We start from the raw sequence: 20,141 nt of genomic DNA, 5'->3' as shown, positions 1-20,141 counted from the left end.
AAACGTGATAGTTGATGAGCCGATTTCACCTTTATACCACTCTAGCTTTTACACTACTAGTTTCATTGCTTTTAAGCAGATGAACATGTCACATAAATAGACCTGAGGTTTTTTTTTCCTCTATGGACATACCCATGTAAGTTACAGTGTAAAAGATTGAGTAATGGCAATACTTGCTTATGGTAAAAAGTTAAGGGGACCTAAGACCACACATGATAGGTGTTTTTGATGGGTAGTATTCTTCTTTGAGACCGAAAAATTCAGATCACGTCACTTAAGAACATCAACAGTCCAGGCTGACATTAAATTATTATTTGTTTTATCAAATTATTATATGAATGTTAAATAAAGACATTATTGTCTCTTAAAAAAACCCAAACAGGACGGAGGATGAAAAGCTTTATTAGAAATCAGCATTTCTCGAGCGGACTCTGACAGCCGCGCCCACAGCAGATAGAAGCAGGACCCCAGCCGAGGCCAACAGCACTCCCACCAGGAGCACGGTGGGGGACAGGGGCTTCTCCACTGCAAGACAGAGGCAGGGTCACACCGCAGTGGGGTACAGCTCCGGCCTTGCAAGTCAGAGGTCACAGGTTCAAATCCTGACATTTTATATTGCATGTTTGACTCGGGTTGCTATAGCTAAATGACCTGCCATGTAAACCCACATACAGAGCCTTCGAAAAGTATTCACACCCCTTTGCTTCCTTTACAGTTGCCGTTGCAAACTCAATCACAAAGACCTTCACACAGGACTCTGTGCCTGTGAGCTACAGAAATCACACTATAATGCCAAAGTAGAATGAAAATTCTCTTGATCCTTTGCAGCTTTTACCAGTTTAAATGGTTGCTTATGTTGTGTGAATCAATGCATTAAAAAATTGATGAATAGTTTCTGAAGGCATTCTCGATGATAGATGATACCCTGGCTAGAAGTGACAGCCACTAATTCACACTGCTATACCGTTGCTCTCTGGCCATGAGCACGCACTCGTCAGTCTATGACACCCATAGAAAACAGCTACACAGATGGACTGACAGCTCACTGGCATGTAGGATTTGTATGACTAGAGATCTCATAGAGCAGCTCACCTGGTGCTGGAACCATCTGTACTGGCCCAGCAGACACAAACGCTGTAGGACTAGAGAAGGACAGGGCATCAGGACCTGAAGCAGACACAGTGGAGCGGGACGAAGAGATGAATACAGGTTTTTGAATACAGTCTGTTTTGAAAGGCTGAATAGGTTAAAATATTAGGAACCCCAAGACCCCAAAACAGACTCTTAATCTGCGTCTTAGTGACAAGCAAGTGTGGGATTAGTTCAGGTGGGTAGCTGCGTCAGCATGCGTAGGCTGCAAAGGAACAAGTAATAGGTTTATTCCATGCTGAAAAAAAGAAGAAAGAGAACACAACGTTTCAGCCGTGGAGCCTTCTTCAGGTGTGTGCGTCTTGCAGAATAGTTTTGAGATTTCCATCACCATTCCTAGCTAGAAAAAAAATCACAAAGTCACAGTCCTTTCAAACACTATTTGAACAAGTGGAACATGCACTTCAATGCCATAATTTTTTCCGCTCGTCGCAACTGGAAGAGCAGGACACTGACATACCCACATCCTAAAAGCTCCCAAACGCCCAAATAGACATAGACAATAATAGTTTAGGAACCCTTACTGAACAACTATTGATTTTTTTGTGCTACAGATCAGTGAAAATGAATTACAGTTACAGAGCTAAGCAGGCTGTAAACAAATACTTGTGCCCTATCAGTAAAGGATTTATCTTATCATACTCACTCTGTCCAGGTGAGCAGGCCCTGTAGCACACACTGCCTGCAGAGTCACAGAGCAATGCTGAACAATGGAAATAGGCCTAGAGAGAGGAAAAGGGGCACATATACATATTAGTAATGGGTAGAAGCGCAGAAATTACTGCATGAAAACTACATGCTGACTCTTAGGACTATTATTGTAAGTTAATTGGCACGCTGTCTCTTTTCCTTTCTGTCCCTCTGTTCCAGGACCAAACAACAACTAATGTGTGGCTGCTGGCTGTATGGTGATTTATGAGCATCAAGGCACACAGTGGGATTCCATCTGTTAAGATTGCTGCCTGCTATGCTGAGATAGGACAGCAGGGGGAGCCCTTAGAGTCAGCAGCTGCAGATCAAGGTTTTTCCCTGTACTAGGCTATGCAGACCTTCTGTTTTGGAGTTTTTCTTCTCTGCTTTTGCTTAATGGACCGGGGATTTGAGAGAGAGATTGTTTTGCTGACTAGTTTGGGTTTTATTGCATTAAAGATTATTTTGCTTCTACTCTGTTAAGTGGTCCTGATGTAATGCAGATCTTTCTTCCATTCAGATCTGGGCTGTCTGCTCTAGTCATGTGTGTCCAGTCGTGTCATACTGGAACACTGGTGGACTGCAGGTCTCTGGAACTCAGAAATGCACAGGTGCTAACAATGGAGATAACAGTCTGTAGGCCTGTAACATGTCTTCTTTCATTTCAAAAACTTCTGTAAGCATTTTACTGTTGAAATCTCCACGTGTTTTAATGTTGTGTTCTTGTTCCGACATTGATATCATGGTAGCTCACCTAGTGGTACTTGGGGAACCCCCAGCTTGTAGAAGTGAGAGGTCCTAGTCTTTTATAATACCTGGTGCCTTCATCAGAATAAACTTTCCACCTTTTTATTCTTTTAAGATATTTAGGAACTGCTCCAGCAGCTAAGTGAAGTATTCTGACCCTCTGACAAAGCCTGACTGATCTGGATTTCATATGAAATGAATAAGGCCAAACTTTAAAGGGCTGAAAAAAACTTCTACTCGAAATCTGAGTCCACCGGTTCTGGCTTTTTCATGCTAAAAAGTAGAGATATCAGTCCGAGCGCTAACACTGACCTGTCTCCAGGTGGCGCTGTTCCCCTCTGGTGGCAACACCTGAATCTCCAGCCTGCTGGAGGGACCGCTGGCATTCTCAGAACTGTGGCTTGGCAGCACTCTGACCTTGTAGGCATCACCACCCTGCGGGCACCTGCACAGAAAAACAGGCTTTCTTATAAGAGGAGGGACAATGCGGTTTCTGCAGTGCATGCCTGTGGGAGCAGAGGAGCTGCGCTGCACACTGCAGTCTGGGGAGGTCTGATGGAGACCAGGGGGTAGGGTAAGGGGAAAGCATGTGGTTCTTTTGTCAAACAATACCTGGAACGTAATTCCAGTGCCACCCAATATTTTCAACACAGAATCAGTGCAGTCATCAGGAAACCTTACTGATGGGGTGGAAATGAGAGGGGTTAGGATAACATAGGCCCTTGAGAGCTGTTTATATGTAGCACTGAGAACAATAGTCTACTAACAGGTATAAGACAAGGTGATCAGCAATATCTATTCATTTGCCCACCACAACTAATTAAGATAAATCATAATGAAGAGGTTGATTTTAATTGGGGTAGCTTTCTAGCCACAAGAACTAGAATTATACTACTGTAGATGTATACTTACATGGGTAGGTGTCAAATACAGCACCTTCCAAAACCTTGCATGGAGTGGTTTGATCACAAGATGGATGCAGAACAGTTGGATTTTGAGATCCCCAACATAATTAAGGTGTGGACTTAACACTTAGGGTTGTGGTGGTATCTGACTCCCCCCCCCCCCCCGGTTACAATTTCATTTCAGATGGAGCTTGCACATCTCTTCCTGTACTGGGAAGCAGGACAGCACTAAGAGAGGGCTGGATGGGCGTTACCCATTAGACAGCAGGTCCAGACGAGGCTCTCCCTTCGCCTCTGGGGTCTCAGTTGCCCAGCAGTCCCACAGGAGGAGCCGGTCGGAGGAGGCGGGGTGATCTGTGAGCTCCAGCTCCAGGTACAGGTGCCCCCAGAGAGCGACGGGGATGGGGTAGGTCGAGTGGAAGGAGCTGAAGGTCTCGTCTAGGGTGACGGGAGGCAAGAGGGGACATGTAAGACCGCATTCCTACTTAGATCCCTAGGATATTCCATTTCTGCCCTGCCTCTTCCAGTTTTGCATTTTCCAAGACCCGATACCCATTGCAGCAGCAAGCAAAGGTATCGTCTGTCCTGGGGTCAAGCTTCATCGGCTCCCATTTGCAAATTGCGCCAAATCTCATTGCTCCATGGTGCATAGTTCTTCCCAGTACAGGTGTTTGGATTGGCCAGCTGAAGTTCTAAACATCAAGGTACATATTCTACTCATGAAAAAAGATTTGACTTCGCAGCGATGAATTAAGCGATCTGCTCCTTTGCAGGCTAATGCATGGTGCTACCTCTCCCCACTCAATAGATCGGAACATGACAATTAATTGACAAACTAGCAGCAGTTCCAAAAATTCAAAAACCCCAATAACAAAATAAGGGGGGGGGGGGTTCACAATGGAAGGTGAGGGGGAACTTGCCCACCTACCCCCTCCCTCCTGTCCGCATGAGCCCCATTTGCATCTCAGCCTGCGGGATCACAGATCTACCTGTTGCAAAGCGGGCTCTCAGGATCGGGACGTCCCGCGGTCTCCTCTGACCTGTGGGTGAAAGAGCACAGCGGTGGGGAAAAGCAGACCAGAGCACATACAACCCAGCAGCATAGCTCACAGTCCAGCTGCTCACTGGAATAGGGCTCAGGCAGTACGGCTGCACTCACACACTGCTTTCCATAAAAGGGAGTACATTTGCTCCCATTGTATACACAACAGGAGTTATTCTGTCATTACTCCAGAAAAGGCAATTAATAATTGATAACTTTTTCATGCTCATTACAGCTGAAAAAAGTTCACTATGCAGATCTGTTACCTATATATAAGAGTGTCCCCACATGTACTACTGTACTGAGCAGTAATTGTGAACTGGTTTGAAAACACTAACATTAACAATTACTGGAGTTAATTCAAAGACATTTAAAGGGGACCAGTTTGATCATATCCATAGACCAAAAAAAAACAATCAATACTAATAGTGAAGTCCTCCACAGACACCTCCTCCAGTCCACCTTGGCTGGAGTATACTGGCCAGCTTCATTTGGATCCTCAACACTGCCATACCACAGGAAACCCTCAGTTGAACAGACTAATAGGGGCAAGGAGTTTTGGATATTGCCAAATGTGAATGGCATCACAAATGATCTTTTCAGTTCCAAAACAGTTTTTTTTTTTTAGAAAAGTCACCTAGATCTTTTGACTTAATAAAAATCGCAGTCAATGAAATTTACTCCTGTACCCTATGAAATAAAGAACATGTACATTCATGATGTCATAAATATACTGTATAAAATACAGCAGAGCATACAAAATACCTACAGTGCCTTGCGAAAGTATTCGGCCCCCTTGAACTTTTCAACCTTTTGCCACATTTCAGGCTTCAAACATAAAGATATAAATTTTTTATTTTATGTGAAGAATCACCAACAAGTGGGACACAATTGTGAAGTGGAACGAAATCTATTGGATTTTTGAAACTTTTTTAACTAATAAAAAAATGAAAAGTGGGGCGTGCAAAATTATTCGGCCCCTTTACTTTCAGTGCAGCAAACTCACTCCAGAAGTTCAGCGAGGATCTCTGAATGATCCAATGTTGTCCTAAATGACTGATGGTGATAAATAGAATCCACCTGTGTGTAATCAAGTCTCTGTATAAATGCACCTGCTCTGTGATAGTCTCAAGGTTCTGTTGAAAGCGCAGAGAGCATCATGAAGACCAAGGAACACACCAGGCAGGTCCGTAATACTGTTGTGGAGAAGTTTAAAGCCGGATTTGGATACAAAAAGATTTCCCAAGCTTCAAACATCCCAAGGAGCACTGTGCAAGCGATCATCTTGAAATGGAAGGAGTATCAGACCACTGCAAATCTACCAAGACCTGGCCGTCCCTCTAAACTTTCAGCTCAGACAAGGAGAAGACTGATCAGAGATGCAGCCAAGAGGCCCATGATCACTCTGGATGAACTGCAGAGAACTACAGCTGAGGTGGGAGAGTCTGTCCATAGGACAACAATCAGTCTTACACTGCACAAATCTGGCCTTTATGGAAGAGTGGCAAGAAGAAAGCCATTTCTCAAAGATATCCATAAAAAGTCTCGTCTAAAGTTTGCCACAAGCCACCTGGGAGACACCCCAAACATGTGGAAGAAGGTGCTCTGGTCAGATGAAACCAAAATCGAACTTTTTGCCCACAATGCAAAACGATATGTTTGGCGTAAAAGCAACACAGCTCATCACCCTCAACACACCATCCCCACTGTCAAACATGGTGGTGGCAGCATCATGTTTGGGCCTGCTTTTCTTCAGCAGGGACAGGGAAGATGGTTAAAATTGAGGGGAAGATGGATGCAGCCAAATACAGGACCATTCTGGATGAAAACCTGTTGGAGTCTGCAAAAGACCTGAAACTGGGACGGAGATTTATCTTCCAACAAGACAATGATCCCAAACATACAGCAAAATCTACAAAGGAATGGTTCACAAATAAACGTATCCAGGTGTTTGAATGGCCAAGTCAAAGTCCAGACCTGAATCCAATCGAGAATCTGTGGAAAGAGCTGAAAACTGCTGTTCACAAACGCTCTCCATCCAACCTCACTGAGCTCGAGCTGTTTTGCAAGGAAGAATGGGCAAGAATTTCAGTCTCTCGATGTGCAAAACTGATAGAGACATACCCCAAGCGACTTGCAGCTGTAATCGCAGCAAAAGGTGGCTCTACAAAGTATTAACGCAAGGGGGCCGAATAATTTTGCACGCCCCACTTTTCATTTTTTTATTAGTTAAAAAAGTTTCAAAAATCCAATAGATTTCGTTCCACTTCACAATTGTGTCCCACTTGTTGGTGATTCTTCACATAAAATAAAAAATTTATATCTTTATGTTTGAAGCCTGAAATGTGGCAAAAGGTTGAAAAGTTCAAGGGGGCCGAATACTTTCGCAAGGCACTGTATCATAAGCAAGCCCTAAAGCATCATACCTACCCCCTATAGGGCACCGTTGATACTACCGTATTTCAAGCCAATGTAGTATTTCTTTTCATCTCATTTTATCATTTGTGGATTTCCCCATTAGTGCAGGGAAAGTCCAATATTTCCAATTTTACAGACAACATCCCCCTTCGGCAGATTTTGCCCATTAAATCCAAAGCCCTGTAAACCGAAGTCTGTTAACCTGAGGGTTTACTGCAGTCGCACAAACCACCACAGGGGAAGACCGAGCCAGCTTCCCCTGGCAGCAGCAGGCCTTGGCGATGCTACCGTCTCTCCATGTCAGCCAGGTAGGAAACCAGACCTCTGAGGAAAGGCTCGCTCTGGTTCCCTGGGGTCGCGGCAGGGAGGGGCGTGAATGCTCTGCGGAAAGCCAGGGATCGCGTATCGTTGGCCGGATAGCGGCAGCGGATTGTCAGCCTGTTTTAACGGTGGGGAGAAGAACACATGGGAAAGGAGCTTCAACTTCAACTTGATGAATTCCCCCCTTCAGGCATTTGAGCCTGGCTTCCGTTTGTCACATTTTAAAATGCCCAGAATTTTAAAAAAGCCCAGCCTGAACTATGTGGTTTCAGCTTATTCTGATCTGCAAAAAGTTAGATCAGTCCTTTATTAACCAGAAGTTTGACTAACTCTCCGTAATGGAAATATACTACAAGAGTAAAAAGAATACTTATTACAGGAAGAAAATGCAGTAAGTTCACCAAGTGCAACCACACTGTAAAGCCCTCATTCTGCTTTGGACCGGATCTCATGGGTAAAGAAAGAGAAATGTTAGTTGTGCACGGTTACAGCAGATTAATGAAGAGAGCTGACCTGTATTCTGAATCTCGGTTGATCATGGGATCCAAGGTTGGGAAGAGTTTCTGTCTGTATCTCACTTCGTTCTCGTAGATGAGAAAACCCTTCTCCACCTAGGAAGAAATCAAAATGGCTAGTTTGCTGGTCATCTCCCTGCATGAGAACTGTAATCAGACATCACTAAGCCAGAAGCTCTTACTGAAGTGCAGCAAGCTGACAGTAAGCACACAAGGAGCTGAAATGCATCTCGCAGGGGTCTCCACCGTGCAGTGCTTGGAAAAGTTCTAAACAAATCAAGAACAGAAGCCCACTCACCATCTGTATTGTTCCACAGGCGTTGACTCTGAAACGGAAGAGAGCCCTGGTGGCATCCGTTTCTTCAGGCTTGCAGTCTGGGTCCAGCAGGGTGGTCTGTCTGGGGTCAATCCGGGGTCGGGGGTCGGACAACTCCGCCAGTACCATCATCACGCCATCGGGCATGCACACTGCAGAGATAATCCCATTGCCACCGTAACTCTCACTAAGATCCCAGCAAAAGACCAGAAATATCCAGACTTTGTGATTGCATCTCAGTCCGTACTTATAACAGGACGTGGTCAAGGTCAGCTTTCTACACTTGAGTGAGAGAGGCCCGTCATCTTGCCCAGTTGTGTGTGGTTTACAGTGGCCAAGGGCTCTCTTACCCAGAAGTTCTCCCACAGGAAAGGTGCACCGGTGCACAAACATGTTGGCCACAACCCAAGTCTCCATGTCTACTAGCCGGACTTCCACTTTCGCCACTACACCTTGTAGGCTCAGATCCTGGAGAGAGACGTTTCCAGCTTTTACCTTCAGTTTCATACCAAACCTCTAATTTTTAATAATAACAACCTCTAATATTGCAGACAGTCCTTTTATGCACTCTGACCATCACAGTGGTCCTTCTGTCACTCACCACAGACAAGGAACCAAAGAACCTTTCAAGTGTGGGGGGGGGGGGGGAGTCTACCTAATGGGTTGTGTTATGTTAAAAAAGCAACAATGGAAATAGGTGAAGTTACCCAACCTCATAAGTCATCCTGGAGCTGAAGAGAGGAATCTCTATACTGAAGTGAGTCTTGTGTCTCTCCAGGATGCAGTCTCTGTCCACGACGTCCCAGTCAAGCCGGCGTTCCCCGATGTACACCTCCCACCGGCCGGCCGGATTCCCATAGTACATGAGCACACGGACAGCCGCATCCAAGCAGAGCCCTTCGAATCGGGGAAGCGCTGCGGAAAATAAATTGGAGCCAAGCTGTCCAGAGTGTGGATATCCTGCTGTCATGCTGGGCTTGTCTGCCTGTGCCGGAGATGGACTGCCCATCCGGGCATCAAGCGCGTGATGCCAAACACCCGCCATGCCACTGGGGGTTGGAATACACCGGAGAACCCAGGCAGGTAATCAGGGACTCCAAGGTTTTTCACCATCTTGCAAAATGAACAGCTGATTTTTTTTTTTAATTCATGACCCTCCGAGTTTCTAAACATCGTTTAAAAGCTGGATTTCAGTTGCCCAGCTCTTCTCATTGGGAAACTCAGGGGAGAAGGGGTGGGGGCATGACAGATTGCTGTAAAAAAGGGTAAAGATTCATTTCCAAGCTAGTTAGTTCCAGCCGTCTAGTTTTGGTGCCGGAGATTCAGGCCATGAATGATAAACCCATAAACCAAGACTCCTGCACAATGCCGAAACAGGTCCAAGTGCATTCCCAAACACTGCTTGGTTTTTAGGCTAATCATTTCATGCAGGGAAGACCTTTATATAGAGTCTGGCCAGCTGCTGCCCTTTCTTCTCAAGCTCGCCTGTGCATGTGAACTTGTTCACCTTTGGAGGTGGCGGTTCTGTAGTGGATGAGAACACGAACAGGTGAGCCAGAGCTAGTTGAACAGATGGTAAATGATGGGGATCATCTTGATGAATGAGATGAATGATGATAAAACAGCATTTGCCCCATGTATTCTAGCGTGCGCCTGGAGCAGGGTTAGCAGCCTTGGAATCAGATTTCTAGCTAATCCTTCTGGTCCCGATAAAAATGTATTCAACTTTGAAAAGAACAAACAGTGAACTAATGAATAGCTGGTCAGAGTCTGACTCACCAGTGTCCTTCAAGTCACACACAACGGTAGCTGGGTAAAAGAAGACCTCGCCCTGCGGTTTAACAAGCAGGGTGGTGTTGAAAGTCAGGGTGTACCTCCTGAAACCTCCTCCAACGTACTGCTCACAGAGACGGAGAGAAAGAGAAGGTGAGTGTCCCAAAAACCCTTCATTTGTATTCAGGGAAGAAGCCCAAACTTTGGCTCTTCTAGGGCCATATCCAAGTCTTTAGTTCAAAGCTGTTGGGCTAGGGTTAGAGAATGTGGTTCTTACCTCCTGCGAGACGAGAGGGTCTGTGAAGGGAACCTTGAGGATGAAGGCTTGTGTATCATTGGGGAAGGCCGTCACGGTTATCTCGAAGCCACGCTTGCGGGCCTGGGCCAGTGTTAGGTCCTCGCCTCCAACAGTCAAGTTCTGAAGTGAGACATCCAAGTAGAAACCTCCCAGGATGATGGTGAAAACCTGCTCAGCTGGGACAGTGCCTGCAGAAGCACATGGAGGAAAGAGCTTGCAGTTTCAAAAGCTTGAAAAATCTCACAAGTAACCTCCTCAGCTATCCTTTGAAATGCAGGACTGGTTTTGCTTTCAAATCTCTGTCTGCGTGACTTGGGATGTACAAATCTCCAGGTTCAAACTCTGCAACTTCTGCAGGTAACTGAGGGAAGAAGGCATTTGGGCAACTGGAAGTCTAGAGTGATACTGGCAGTGGGTACACTCCTTCCAGAAGAGTGGCAACACTGACCCTAATTGCACAGAAATACTGCTACAGTACTTTCTCAATGCAATCACATGGATATGGTGAACACAAACGGCACAGCATATTAATACATATTAATTATTAAAGTATATAATAAGTGGGAAGCAATAGCATTGAAAGTTTTACAACACCGTGCTTGTGCCTCTCTAAGAGTGCATTAGCCCAGTTTATTCAATGCAACTAAACAATCCACAAACCAGAGCACGCCTTACCATTGGTGAGAATGGGGGTGTAGGGGATGTACGGACTGCTGAGGGGTCTGAAGCAGCGATGTTGTGTCAGCTCCCCCCGCTCGTCCTCCCACAGGTGCACAAAGAACAGGTCAATGTCGTAGATGCGGTTGTACTGGTTATCGATAACTCGGCTCTGCAGGGGAAGGAAGGAATAGCACCCAAGCACAGGCAGTGAACACAAGCAGAACGTAAGTGTTTCGGTTCACTTTTGTATTCCTGACAATTTACCAGGCTCAGTTCCTGGAGGACTGCAATGTCGTATCACTTTTGTTCCAACTGTAGTACTTTTTTCATACTATCATTTTCCTTGCAACTAAAGTAAGTGTTCTGTATTCTAAATAAGGGGTTCATCTAAGCATGTGGTTTTAATAATCATGGTTATTAGCTTATTAATTATGTTCATTTTATCCAGTCAATAGCTTAATGGGTATTTTTCAGTTAAGATGTACAAATAGCAAGAAAAATGGAAACACCAGTGAAGTTAGTTAACAGGGCACTGAGCTACCATTTGGAGCCAAAACACCTGTATGTGCTTTTGCACAGAGTCTGCCAGCATCTGGAATTCTGCAGGAAAGCACCATTCTTCTACAAGGACGTCACTCAATCAAGGTCTGGCTGAAGGAGGTGCGTGGTTCCAGAATATCCCATAAGTGCTCAATTGGGTTCAGATCAAGTGACCGAGAAGGCGATGACAAAAGGATAAGAGCATCATGCTCATCAAACCATTGGGTGTTCTGTGTATGGAGGCATTGCCATCTTGGAACACAGAGCTCCCAGCAGAAAATCAATTCTGCGACATTGAGTGAACATGATCATTTAAGACCATTAAGTACTGGTTAGCATCGACCTTGCCTTCTAATTGAGTGTCCATGCCATGCCAGGAAAACTTGCCCCACAACATTTCAGAACCACCAGAACCCTTCACCATTGGAACCAAGCAATCTGGACTGCAGAGTTCTTCAGTTTGACATCACATGTGCGCTTGTCCATTTGTCAAGAACATGGCGAAAGACAATTCATCTGATCGTATCACATTTCTCCACAGCTGGTTAGCCTGTTGCCTGTGCTCCCTGCAACACAGGGCTCAAACACGCAATGCCAGGTGCCTTGAGCAGTATGTTCAATGCAACCTGGTCTGCTTGGTGTCAAGACTGAAATTTGTAAACGCCTGCTCTGCAGTTGCTCGGCTGTTTTGGCTTGTGTAGGCTTAAAACCCATTCTTTCTTAAAGCAAACTCCCTCGTACCGTCACATAGCCTCCCTCGGCTCCGAATGGGATCCAGACTTCCATTAGGCCATTGCGGACTCTCAGCTCAATCCCCCTGTCCTGGACAGTGAGGTTTTCCAACAGCCGTCCCTCCACTCCGACAAGCGCCCCCCTGTCCCGAAACCAGCGCCTGTCCTGGATGAGAGGGGAGAGCACCTGGGGGATGGCCCAGGAGAGGTGCGTGCCATCAAAGGTGGCCTCATCTGAGACACAGGGAGCGAGAGAGATGCAGGGACAGTTGCACAGAGCAATTATGCACAATACAGCCCACCTAGATGTTAGCAATGTTGTTGCACGTGTTGCCCCTGAGGGACTTGATTAGACATCCCTGCCAATTTCTCAATTTCCTCTAATCAAATGTAACCCTGGAGGATCACAAGCCTCTTCATGAGTAAAGGCACTCATAGGGACCACAAGTATTATAGTCCTTTTCTATTCTAGGATATTAACCCACCATCACCATAACTTCCCTCTTTCACACAATCATAGATCCCCTATCTACCAGTTTATAACTCATCCCCTATATACATCATATTTCCTTATATACATCATATTCACACATTTCCTATGTAATAGGAGTACTGCCATCTTGTCTGCCTGACTAATTGGACGAAGACAAGAGGCTGTCAACCTCCGCTGTCTAGAAAGAGAGCAGAGCTTGGTATGTGCTGCACCAGAGGGGGGCAAGATAGCAATGGACCCATGCATACTGAAGTCTGAGGTTTGTTTGGAACCGAGATTATCGATTTTCACGATGGTAAACTTAAATCTATAGTGAATCATCTGAATTTACAGCTCAAAGAAGAGCTATGGTTGTATTACAGCTCTGGAGTCGAGCTGCACAGAAAACCACTTATCGTCCCTGAGACCAGCCTATTACAAGATAGCTGCTACTGCCATGTCACAAGCACTTCAGCCCCACTCGCTGCTTTAACAAACAAGGCTGCATTCAAAGGCAAGCAGACAAGCGCGTGATGTCTGGTGCGCACACACACACAAAGGAGGCTCTCGTTTTTAAAAATCATCAATATCATCAATGCAAGTTTTCATCAGCACTTACTCTGGGGGCAGGCTGTGGTGACATCAAACATCAGCAGCATCCACTGTCGCTTGTAGAAGACAGTGGCCCGCACGGTCTCTACTGGGATCCCCTCATCCTGTGGGGGGCAGGGAGCAGAAATTACACAGGACTTTCCTATGGCTCAGCAACGAAGACATGCTAGTATAGTACCAATTGTATCTATTATAGCCCGGTTGATTTGGAATCAGCCCCTTTTCCAAGTCTGGGCTTTGTGATTGTGACACCCACTCTGCACAGAGAGGAGGAGGAGGAGGGTCTGCAGACAGGCCCCTCTGGCAATGCCAGTCACTGCTCCAAGACGCCTTACAAGACAGCGAGCACTGACTGGAAAGAGCAGTGTCTCTCTCCCAGGCAGCACCGCCAAGCTGCAGGCATCAGGAACAAGAGGCAAAGGCCAAGAGGACCAGGATCGGACAATGGCCTCCCACAAAAATAATGAATCAACCTATTATTGCTAAATCACTGCTGTACAAAAATCTAAAGATGTTTTGCACTGTCCTTCTCTTTCCACCCAAAGTTTTCTGCTCTCATAAAACCTTCTTGCTAGCATTTCCTCCTGACTGTGCTTTGACGGAAAGGGCTCTTAGCTTCACTGATTCGTACAGAGAAGCAATAGCTATTAATGACAAGGAACACCTGACACGTCTCTGACTTGACTTATCCTCTGACTAGTCGATTGAATTTGATTTCCCGATGTGGTGGATGAGCCGTTACAGTGTTTCTTATTGTCTTTTGGCTGATGTGATCTGGTTTAAGAAGACTGATCACTGAATTAACGACTGCCAAATGACCAGCTTTTGTTCTTGTCACTCAATCTAAGCTATATAAATAAAACTGTTAGTAAAAACCGACTACTACGCAGTAGTGCATTCTGTTGACAATGACAAAGAAATTAGAACTGTAGTGCCACAGATCCAGTCTAAGCTTTTTTGCTGAGCTAAAAATCGAACTGCAGTAGGAGAATGCATATCTGCTAACACTGGAGCAAAACCACAGCTGGTTTTTATGTATCCCCACCTTTTTGGCACCTTGTCTGTGCCAAACACTGGCTAAAACCAGAGATCTCCCCTAGAGCATAGATCTCGCAGACAAACTACTGCTATGAGGGCGCCTGCAACCTTACTGTCCTCCATGAACCCTCCCACCCCCAAAAAACCCAGCATAAGTGTGAACGACCTCTGACCTCCAGAGTCTCAGACAGGATAGTAGAGTACGGGCAGCGAAACAGGACCCTGCTGCAGGTGGAGTTGAAGTAATACCCCAAGGCCCGTGCCTCCGAAGGACTCATGGACTGCTCCGCCCTCCCGGACACCTGGAAAACCACCTTCCACTCCGACATCAGCGCCTGCTCCACCTGGAACATGTGCACGTGTGTGAACTAATACGGCCAGCATGAAACGGACACAGGCGCCTACTGTACAAGCACAAGACAGCACTGTGCGCGCACACAGACAGACCGCCTCAAAGTGCCAGAGACTTGACGTCATGGCCTTACAGTCCGGAGCTGCCCACGATGACAGAGGAACAAGGAAAAGACAAAGCACTGCCATGATTCTAATGATCATTTTATATCTCAAGATGTCAAATCTCAGACCAAGCCAAGTTGCCATTGGCACAGGGTGGAAGAGGAGAGGTGGACTTGAGGCTAATGTATACAGTCAGAGAGAAGTACCGCCTTAGAATTCGTCAGTTGTGGGGATGTTAGACAGGTACTGCCCTTTACCTACCGAGGGGAAGACAGCTGCCCATTTAGTTCTGCTGAGCCCCTGGTGGGTGATGGCTGGGCTGTCCTTCCTCACGGACACCTCAGGAAGAGAGGGCATTGTGGGTAATACAGGTGAGACTTCATGAGACTAAGCCCCAAATAAAAACCCGTTCTGAAAGTTAGGGTATGTAATACCAGGGCTCCTCGAGAACAACAGTCAAGCAAGTTCTGTAGATCCTAAACTTAAACCATTAGCATCTTCCAACCTGTAAAGAAGGGCTAAACTGGCCCAGTTACGCCTTTATTAAACTACATGAACCCTCTTCCAAAAGACCTTCACCAAAAACGCTTTAAGGTGAAAACTTGGTGAAGTTTTGCCCTTAAATTGCAGCGGGGAGCAATGAAATACTTTTTAGAAGAATGAATGATACAAGATTCAAGGTAGCACGTACTACAGCTCAATTCACTCACATGGTATCCTCTGCAATGAAGTGTTACTTCTTGAAATCTTTAACTGGTTAACAGACCAGCTGACTGACCGACTATTGAGGAGTGTGGCTCTACCTCCATGTAATTCTCCTCGCAGACGATCTCGCGAGGTTTCCACGGAGACCTGGGTTGGCAGGTCATCTGGAAGGGGTAGGACGTCTCCCACCCGAAATCATCCACGTTTATGAACCAGAACCCCAGCCAGAACTCCTCGTCGCTCTGAAACGGGATCCAAGGAAAAAACAAAGCGCGTCCCGATTGGACACAGAGCCTGTGCCGTGCTGTCTAGAGGCCAGAAATTCTTTTGCGTCCCACATTGCCACTTTGTTCCGATCCACGATAAAACGCGTTCAAACCATGCTCCTATTTCCAAACCCTCCCGGTTGCCTCCCGCAGCACTCACCTTGCTCTCCACATGACAAGCCAAGAACGACGCCCGGAAAATGAGATCCCCAGGCGTGTTGAACACCACAGTAAAACCGCACTCTGCTGCTTCCTGCTCAGTGAGAGAGCGGACTCTGGCTCCATCTGAAAGAACCACAGAATCTCATCCATTGAGAACTGTTTAGAGATAAGACAGAGCAGGGAAGTGTTCTGTGTATTTGTGTCCAGCTCATGTGTGCCCTACACAGAAGCCCCAGCTGCTGCCATTCCTGTTCTTTATACAACATTGACCAACTTTTGACCAGCATTCCTGAGGTCCACTCGAAGTTTAACCATCTGCTGGGCATCATCTGTGAAGAGAAGGAATTCTTCCACAGATTAAGCTGATGTGCAACCAAAGGTCTGATTCCTGTTCCTGTCCATGTATGCACACGACAAAGCAATGGACTGCAAAACTGTAGACATTGCTTTGGGAGCTGTTACAAGCCATAACTGTATAACTGATATGAAATGCTGGAAAACCTTCCATAAAAATGGGACCTTTTCATGCTGTAGCCGTTAACAGCATTCATGAACCACCTGATAAAAAGAGGAGTGTACTGTAATACAGGACCAATGACCTTAAAGGGAAACTGCAACACTTTCTATATTTCGGGATTAGAAAGAATCGGCTACGATGAGTGCATTTAAGATAAGAGAGAAGATAAGATCACTTTATTGGCCATATACAATTTCTTGCATTAGGAATTTGTCTTTTCGCATACCCCAGCTTGCTCTCCATGAGACACAGACAGGGAGAGAGAAGTTTGGGGTTAGAGAGAGCAGGGTCAGCTATTGTACAGCGCCCCTGGAGCAGCTGTGGTTAAGGGCCTTGCTCAGGGGCCCAACGGAGTAGGATTCCTCTGCCGGCCACGGGATTTGAACCTGCAGCCTTCCAGCCACAGGCGCAGATCCTTAGACACAGAGCCACCACTCCGCCCCATCCTGTGGTCCTTTATTCAGACCACAATAAGAGTAAAAATGTACATAGTAATGTGTAAAACCTCCGATTTACATCACAAAATAGGCTGATCTTCCCAGACAGTGCGTACACTACACAAACCCTGGGAGCAGATCCGCTTCCAGAATCCAGAACCCAGCACATCCACTGTCTCACCCATGATGTCAAAGCGAAACATCTCCCCGATGAAACTGGACTTCACGGACACCCAGAAATAACGGTCACGACATTCTGTCTTGAAGGTCCCTGCCAAAAGAACAGTTCGGGTGGAGTTTGTTTGCAATTTTAATTTGGACTTGGAATATGCAAGTCTGCCCCCATTAAACACACCGCATTCCTGCCCTTGTGTCAGATCAAGAGCTTTTCTCAGCAGCGTTCCAACAAAGCTTCTCTCCCCACCTCTGATCTCAATTATCTAAATAAACCCATTTGAAGACAAAGTTGAACCAGGTGGGTTATTTAGGTCTTAATCAGCTGCTAATTGAAAAGTACCTGTAAGACCAGCAGAACTCTGGCCTTCAAGGACTAGAGCTGCCCCCACCTAGAGCTAGAATATAATGCACAGTACTAGATGGAGCCATGGTATCTCAGGCAGCAAGGGCGTCTAGCTCCTGACTGGAAGGTACCGGGTTCAATCCCAGGTAGGGGCAAGCAACGTTGCTTGTTCTAATTCCTTCCAGACAGCTCCCAGGTCCACTCAGCCTGCTTTCCAAATGAGTACCGGAGGTTAATCCTTCTGGGGGTAATAGGCTGGCTGGAGTGTGATGCTGACCACATCACCTCCACCTCCAGTGTCGGATGGTTGAGAAAAATGGTGGCCCTCGCCCCCATTCCCCCCATGGGTCTTTATGGCCTGAAAAGGGGACCTAACCTACCTACTAGATGCCATAAGAGCAAGGTGGGAGTCCAATTCAGAACTGAAGGTCTTTTTTTCTAACGTAACTCACCAGGAGGGACGTTGACCCCAGTACCAACTTGTAACACACACAACAGCAACAGCCTGAAACGGGAAAAACACTGGGTTCAAGAGGCATCATCTGCGGGACCAGCAGTCTGTAACGAGGTTCCCCACTGTCCCCGATCTCAGGAATATCCAACAGATTGCACACTTACAATGAAGCCCCTTCTAACCCCCCCACACACAGTGCAACCGGCTCTTTCATACCAACATTGGGTTCAATCAATTAGATGATTATTTACTTGGAATGAGCACAGATTTAAGCAGTCCTAGGTTTGGGGATTTGGGAGTTCCCACTAGCTTGGCTATGGAAGAGCCCTTGGGAGAGAGACTCCCTCCCCGCTGGGGAAGAAGTGGGTGTGTTGGAGGAGGAGGAGGAGGTAGTGTTTGTAAGGGATGAAAGGATCAATCAATCAAATTATATTTGATTGGGGGGGGGGGGGGGGGGGGTAAAAATCACAAAATTAAAGAGTGTATGTAACACATTATGTCCAAGTAGTGCAGTGTGCCAAATACAATGAAAACCGTGTGTCCGTGTAGCCATTACGGGTGATTTGCTGAAGGAGCTGCAGGTTGGCTATTTAGCAGTCTTATTGCCTGGCAGCTTCAAGAGCCCAGATCACGTTTTGCTTGAATTTTGGTTTTAAAAGTTCCATAAACTAGATGATAGAACAAGCTGAGGGATTTGGGTACCAGTAAAAATATCCCCCTGCCAGACGGTAGGAGCAGAACATAATATTTGGGAACCCCCCTTTGTTATACTGAAGGCTACTGTATACAGTACAGACACTATTTGCTGCCTCACCCCCAACAAAGTGACAGTCACCTTACTGTACGAGATATACTTTAAAACTGCAATACAGCATTCAAACAACTTGAGTAAAACCGTTAGGACCACTAGTCATTCATTCCATAAAAGCACAAAATGCTGTCTCATCTTTATATTTTGACTAACTCGATGTTTTTTGTAAGTTGTATTACACCAAAAATGTCATTAAACTAAAAACCAGGCTCCCTGCTCCGAAATCCCACACTAAAGATGAAGCCTAATGTATCTGCTACTGAGCTGCTGATTTAGGAAACAGTCTTGGAGTACTTCACTACGGCCTTCGCCTGGCCAGGTATCTGAACAAAGCACGGAGGTCTCCGGAACCTAATTTTTCATAAATTAAGTTTTTCTCATTGAAGCCCAAAGTCGAAAAGTGCGTAGCGCAGTTACTCGTTCCTCGCGCTCTCGTTAATCTCTCTGGTTTGCTCACTCGCTTTAAAATTTGACTAGTTCACTCGAGCGCTGAAGCTTTACCCTGGGGTCAATTGGAAAAACCTTTCAAACCTCTGTCGGTAATAAAATTAGATTTTGAAAGTTGCGAGAGAAGATGCACAATTGTTTGGAAGCGTGAAAAAGTCGATGTCGCACAAGACCTTACCCAAACAAATCTTCAGAAATCATGATCATATCGTAAGAGCAAGACGGGGCTGAAATCCTGTCTTTGTGGAAAAAAGAATGAAAAACGGAACTGGTGTTTCTGTGTAGAGACCTTAGCAACACTAAACTACACCACCTGAATAGGATTGCGCTAAATGTCACGTGACCGCGTTCCCAAAACGTGGATTAAAGACAACTGAAGGACAGGTGCACTCGGGGCGCTGTCGGCTCGACAGAGCACTCTACGTCAGAGCGTCATAAAAAAAAACGTCCCAAGCCCTCATCTGTATTGATGTGAAATGCTATACTATCACCATTCGTCTAAATCTTAAATAGTGTAGAAACTGAGCCTCTAGTCTGAAGAAATCCAGGCTGCTGCTTTAAAGTGGTGCTGGCGGACCGCTAAGTGGTGATCTTTCCTCTCGACAGTGAAACAGTGCCCCCGTGTGGTAAAAGGGGAAAGCGGCTCACTTCACAGAATAGTTGCAGATCCCCAGGCAGTGTTCCTAAGAACAACAATAATTCCTTACACGTATATGGCATTGCCCTCCACCAACACCAATGTGAAGCTCCCACCTGCACGATGTGACGGCAGCCAAAGTGCACCAGTACACTCAGCACACACCAGTGATCAGTGGGGAGGAGAACAGACTGATGAAGCCAGTTCATAGATGGGGATTAATAGGAGCCCGTGATTATTGAAGGCCAGGGAGAAGTTTGGCCAGGACACCAGGGTAACACCCCTACCAAGAAACACCTTGGGATTTTTAGTAACTACAGTGTCCGGAACTCAGTTTTACATCTTATCCGAAGGACAGCACCATTTTCTTACAGTATAGTGTCCCCTTCACTATACTGGGGCATTAGGACCCACACAAAGATCGCAGGGTGAGCGCCCCCTACTGGCCCCACTCTCACCTCTTTCCAGCAGCAACCTCAGCTTTCCCAGGAGTCTCCCATCC

At 46.1% G+C, this 20,141-nt stretch overlaps 1 protein-coding gene across 2 annotated transcripts; it reads right to left on the bottom strand.

Annotated features, from left to right (window-relative positions):
* Positions 1-386: 386 nt before the first annotated feature.
* On the bottom strand, positions 387-19,520 carry LOC148672368 (uncharacterized). 2 transcript variants are annotated; one of them, XM_088628041.1, is made up of 23 exons: positions 19,181-19,520; positions 17,743-17,795; positions 16,952-17,041; positions 15,815-15,939; positions 15,487-15,630; positions 14,945-15,022; positions 14,401-14,571; positions 13,197-13,293; positions 12,116-12,339; positions 10,850-11,003; positions 10,154-10,362; positions 9,883-10,000; positions 8,816-9,018; positions 8,454-8,571; positions 8,086-8,255; positions 7,786-7,883; positions 7,274-7,389; positions 4,481-4,531; positions 3,746-3,929; positions 2,899-3,031; positions 1,796-1,871; positions 1,093-1,167; positions 387-525 (listed from the first exon to the last, which is right to left on the bottom strand). In XM_088628041.1, the coding sequence occupies exons 1-23, from the start codon at positions 19,207-19,209 to the stop codon at positions 404-406; spliced, it is 2,838 nt and encodes a 945-aa protein (XP_088484167.1). In that variant the 5' UTR covers positions 19,210-19,520; the 3' UTR covers positions 387-403. The 2 variants fall into 2 exon arrangements, with proteins under 2 accessions (XP_088484167.1, XP_088484168.1); XM_088628042.1 differs by lacking the exon at positions 16,952-17,041.
* Between the last annotated feature and the right edge of the window lie 621 nt (positions 19,521-20,141).

The sequence above is a fragment of the Lepisosteus platostomus genome, chromosome 4 (genome assembly GCF_059453375.1).
Source record: "Lepisosteus platostomus isolate fLepPlt1 chromosome 4, fLepPlt1.hap1, whole genome shotgun sequence".
NCBI lineage: Eukaryota > Metazoa > Chordata > Actinopteri > Semionotiformes > Lepisosteidae > Lepisosteus > Lepisosteus platostomus.
The sequence above is the reverse complement of the archived record's forward strand: the minus strand, read 5'-3'. Positions and strand labels throughout refer to the sequence as shown.

Excerpts from the sequence above, each read along its gene's own strand:
- LOC148672368 (XM_088628041.1), bottom strand. The coding sequence starts at position 19,209 with ATGATCATGATTTCTGAAGATTTGTTTGG. Across the intron at positions 17,796-19,180 it reads ATTTCTGAAGATTTGTTTGG|GCTGTTGCTGTTGTGTGTGT; the intron begins GTAAGGTCTTGT and ends TTCCCGTTTCAG. Across the intron at positions 1,168-1,795 it reads GGCCTGCTCACCTGGACAGA|GTCCTGATGCCCTGTCCTTC; the intron begins GTGAGTATGATA and ends TGTCTGCTTCAG.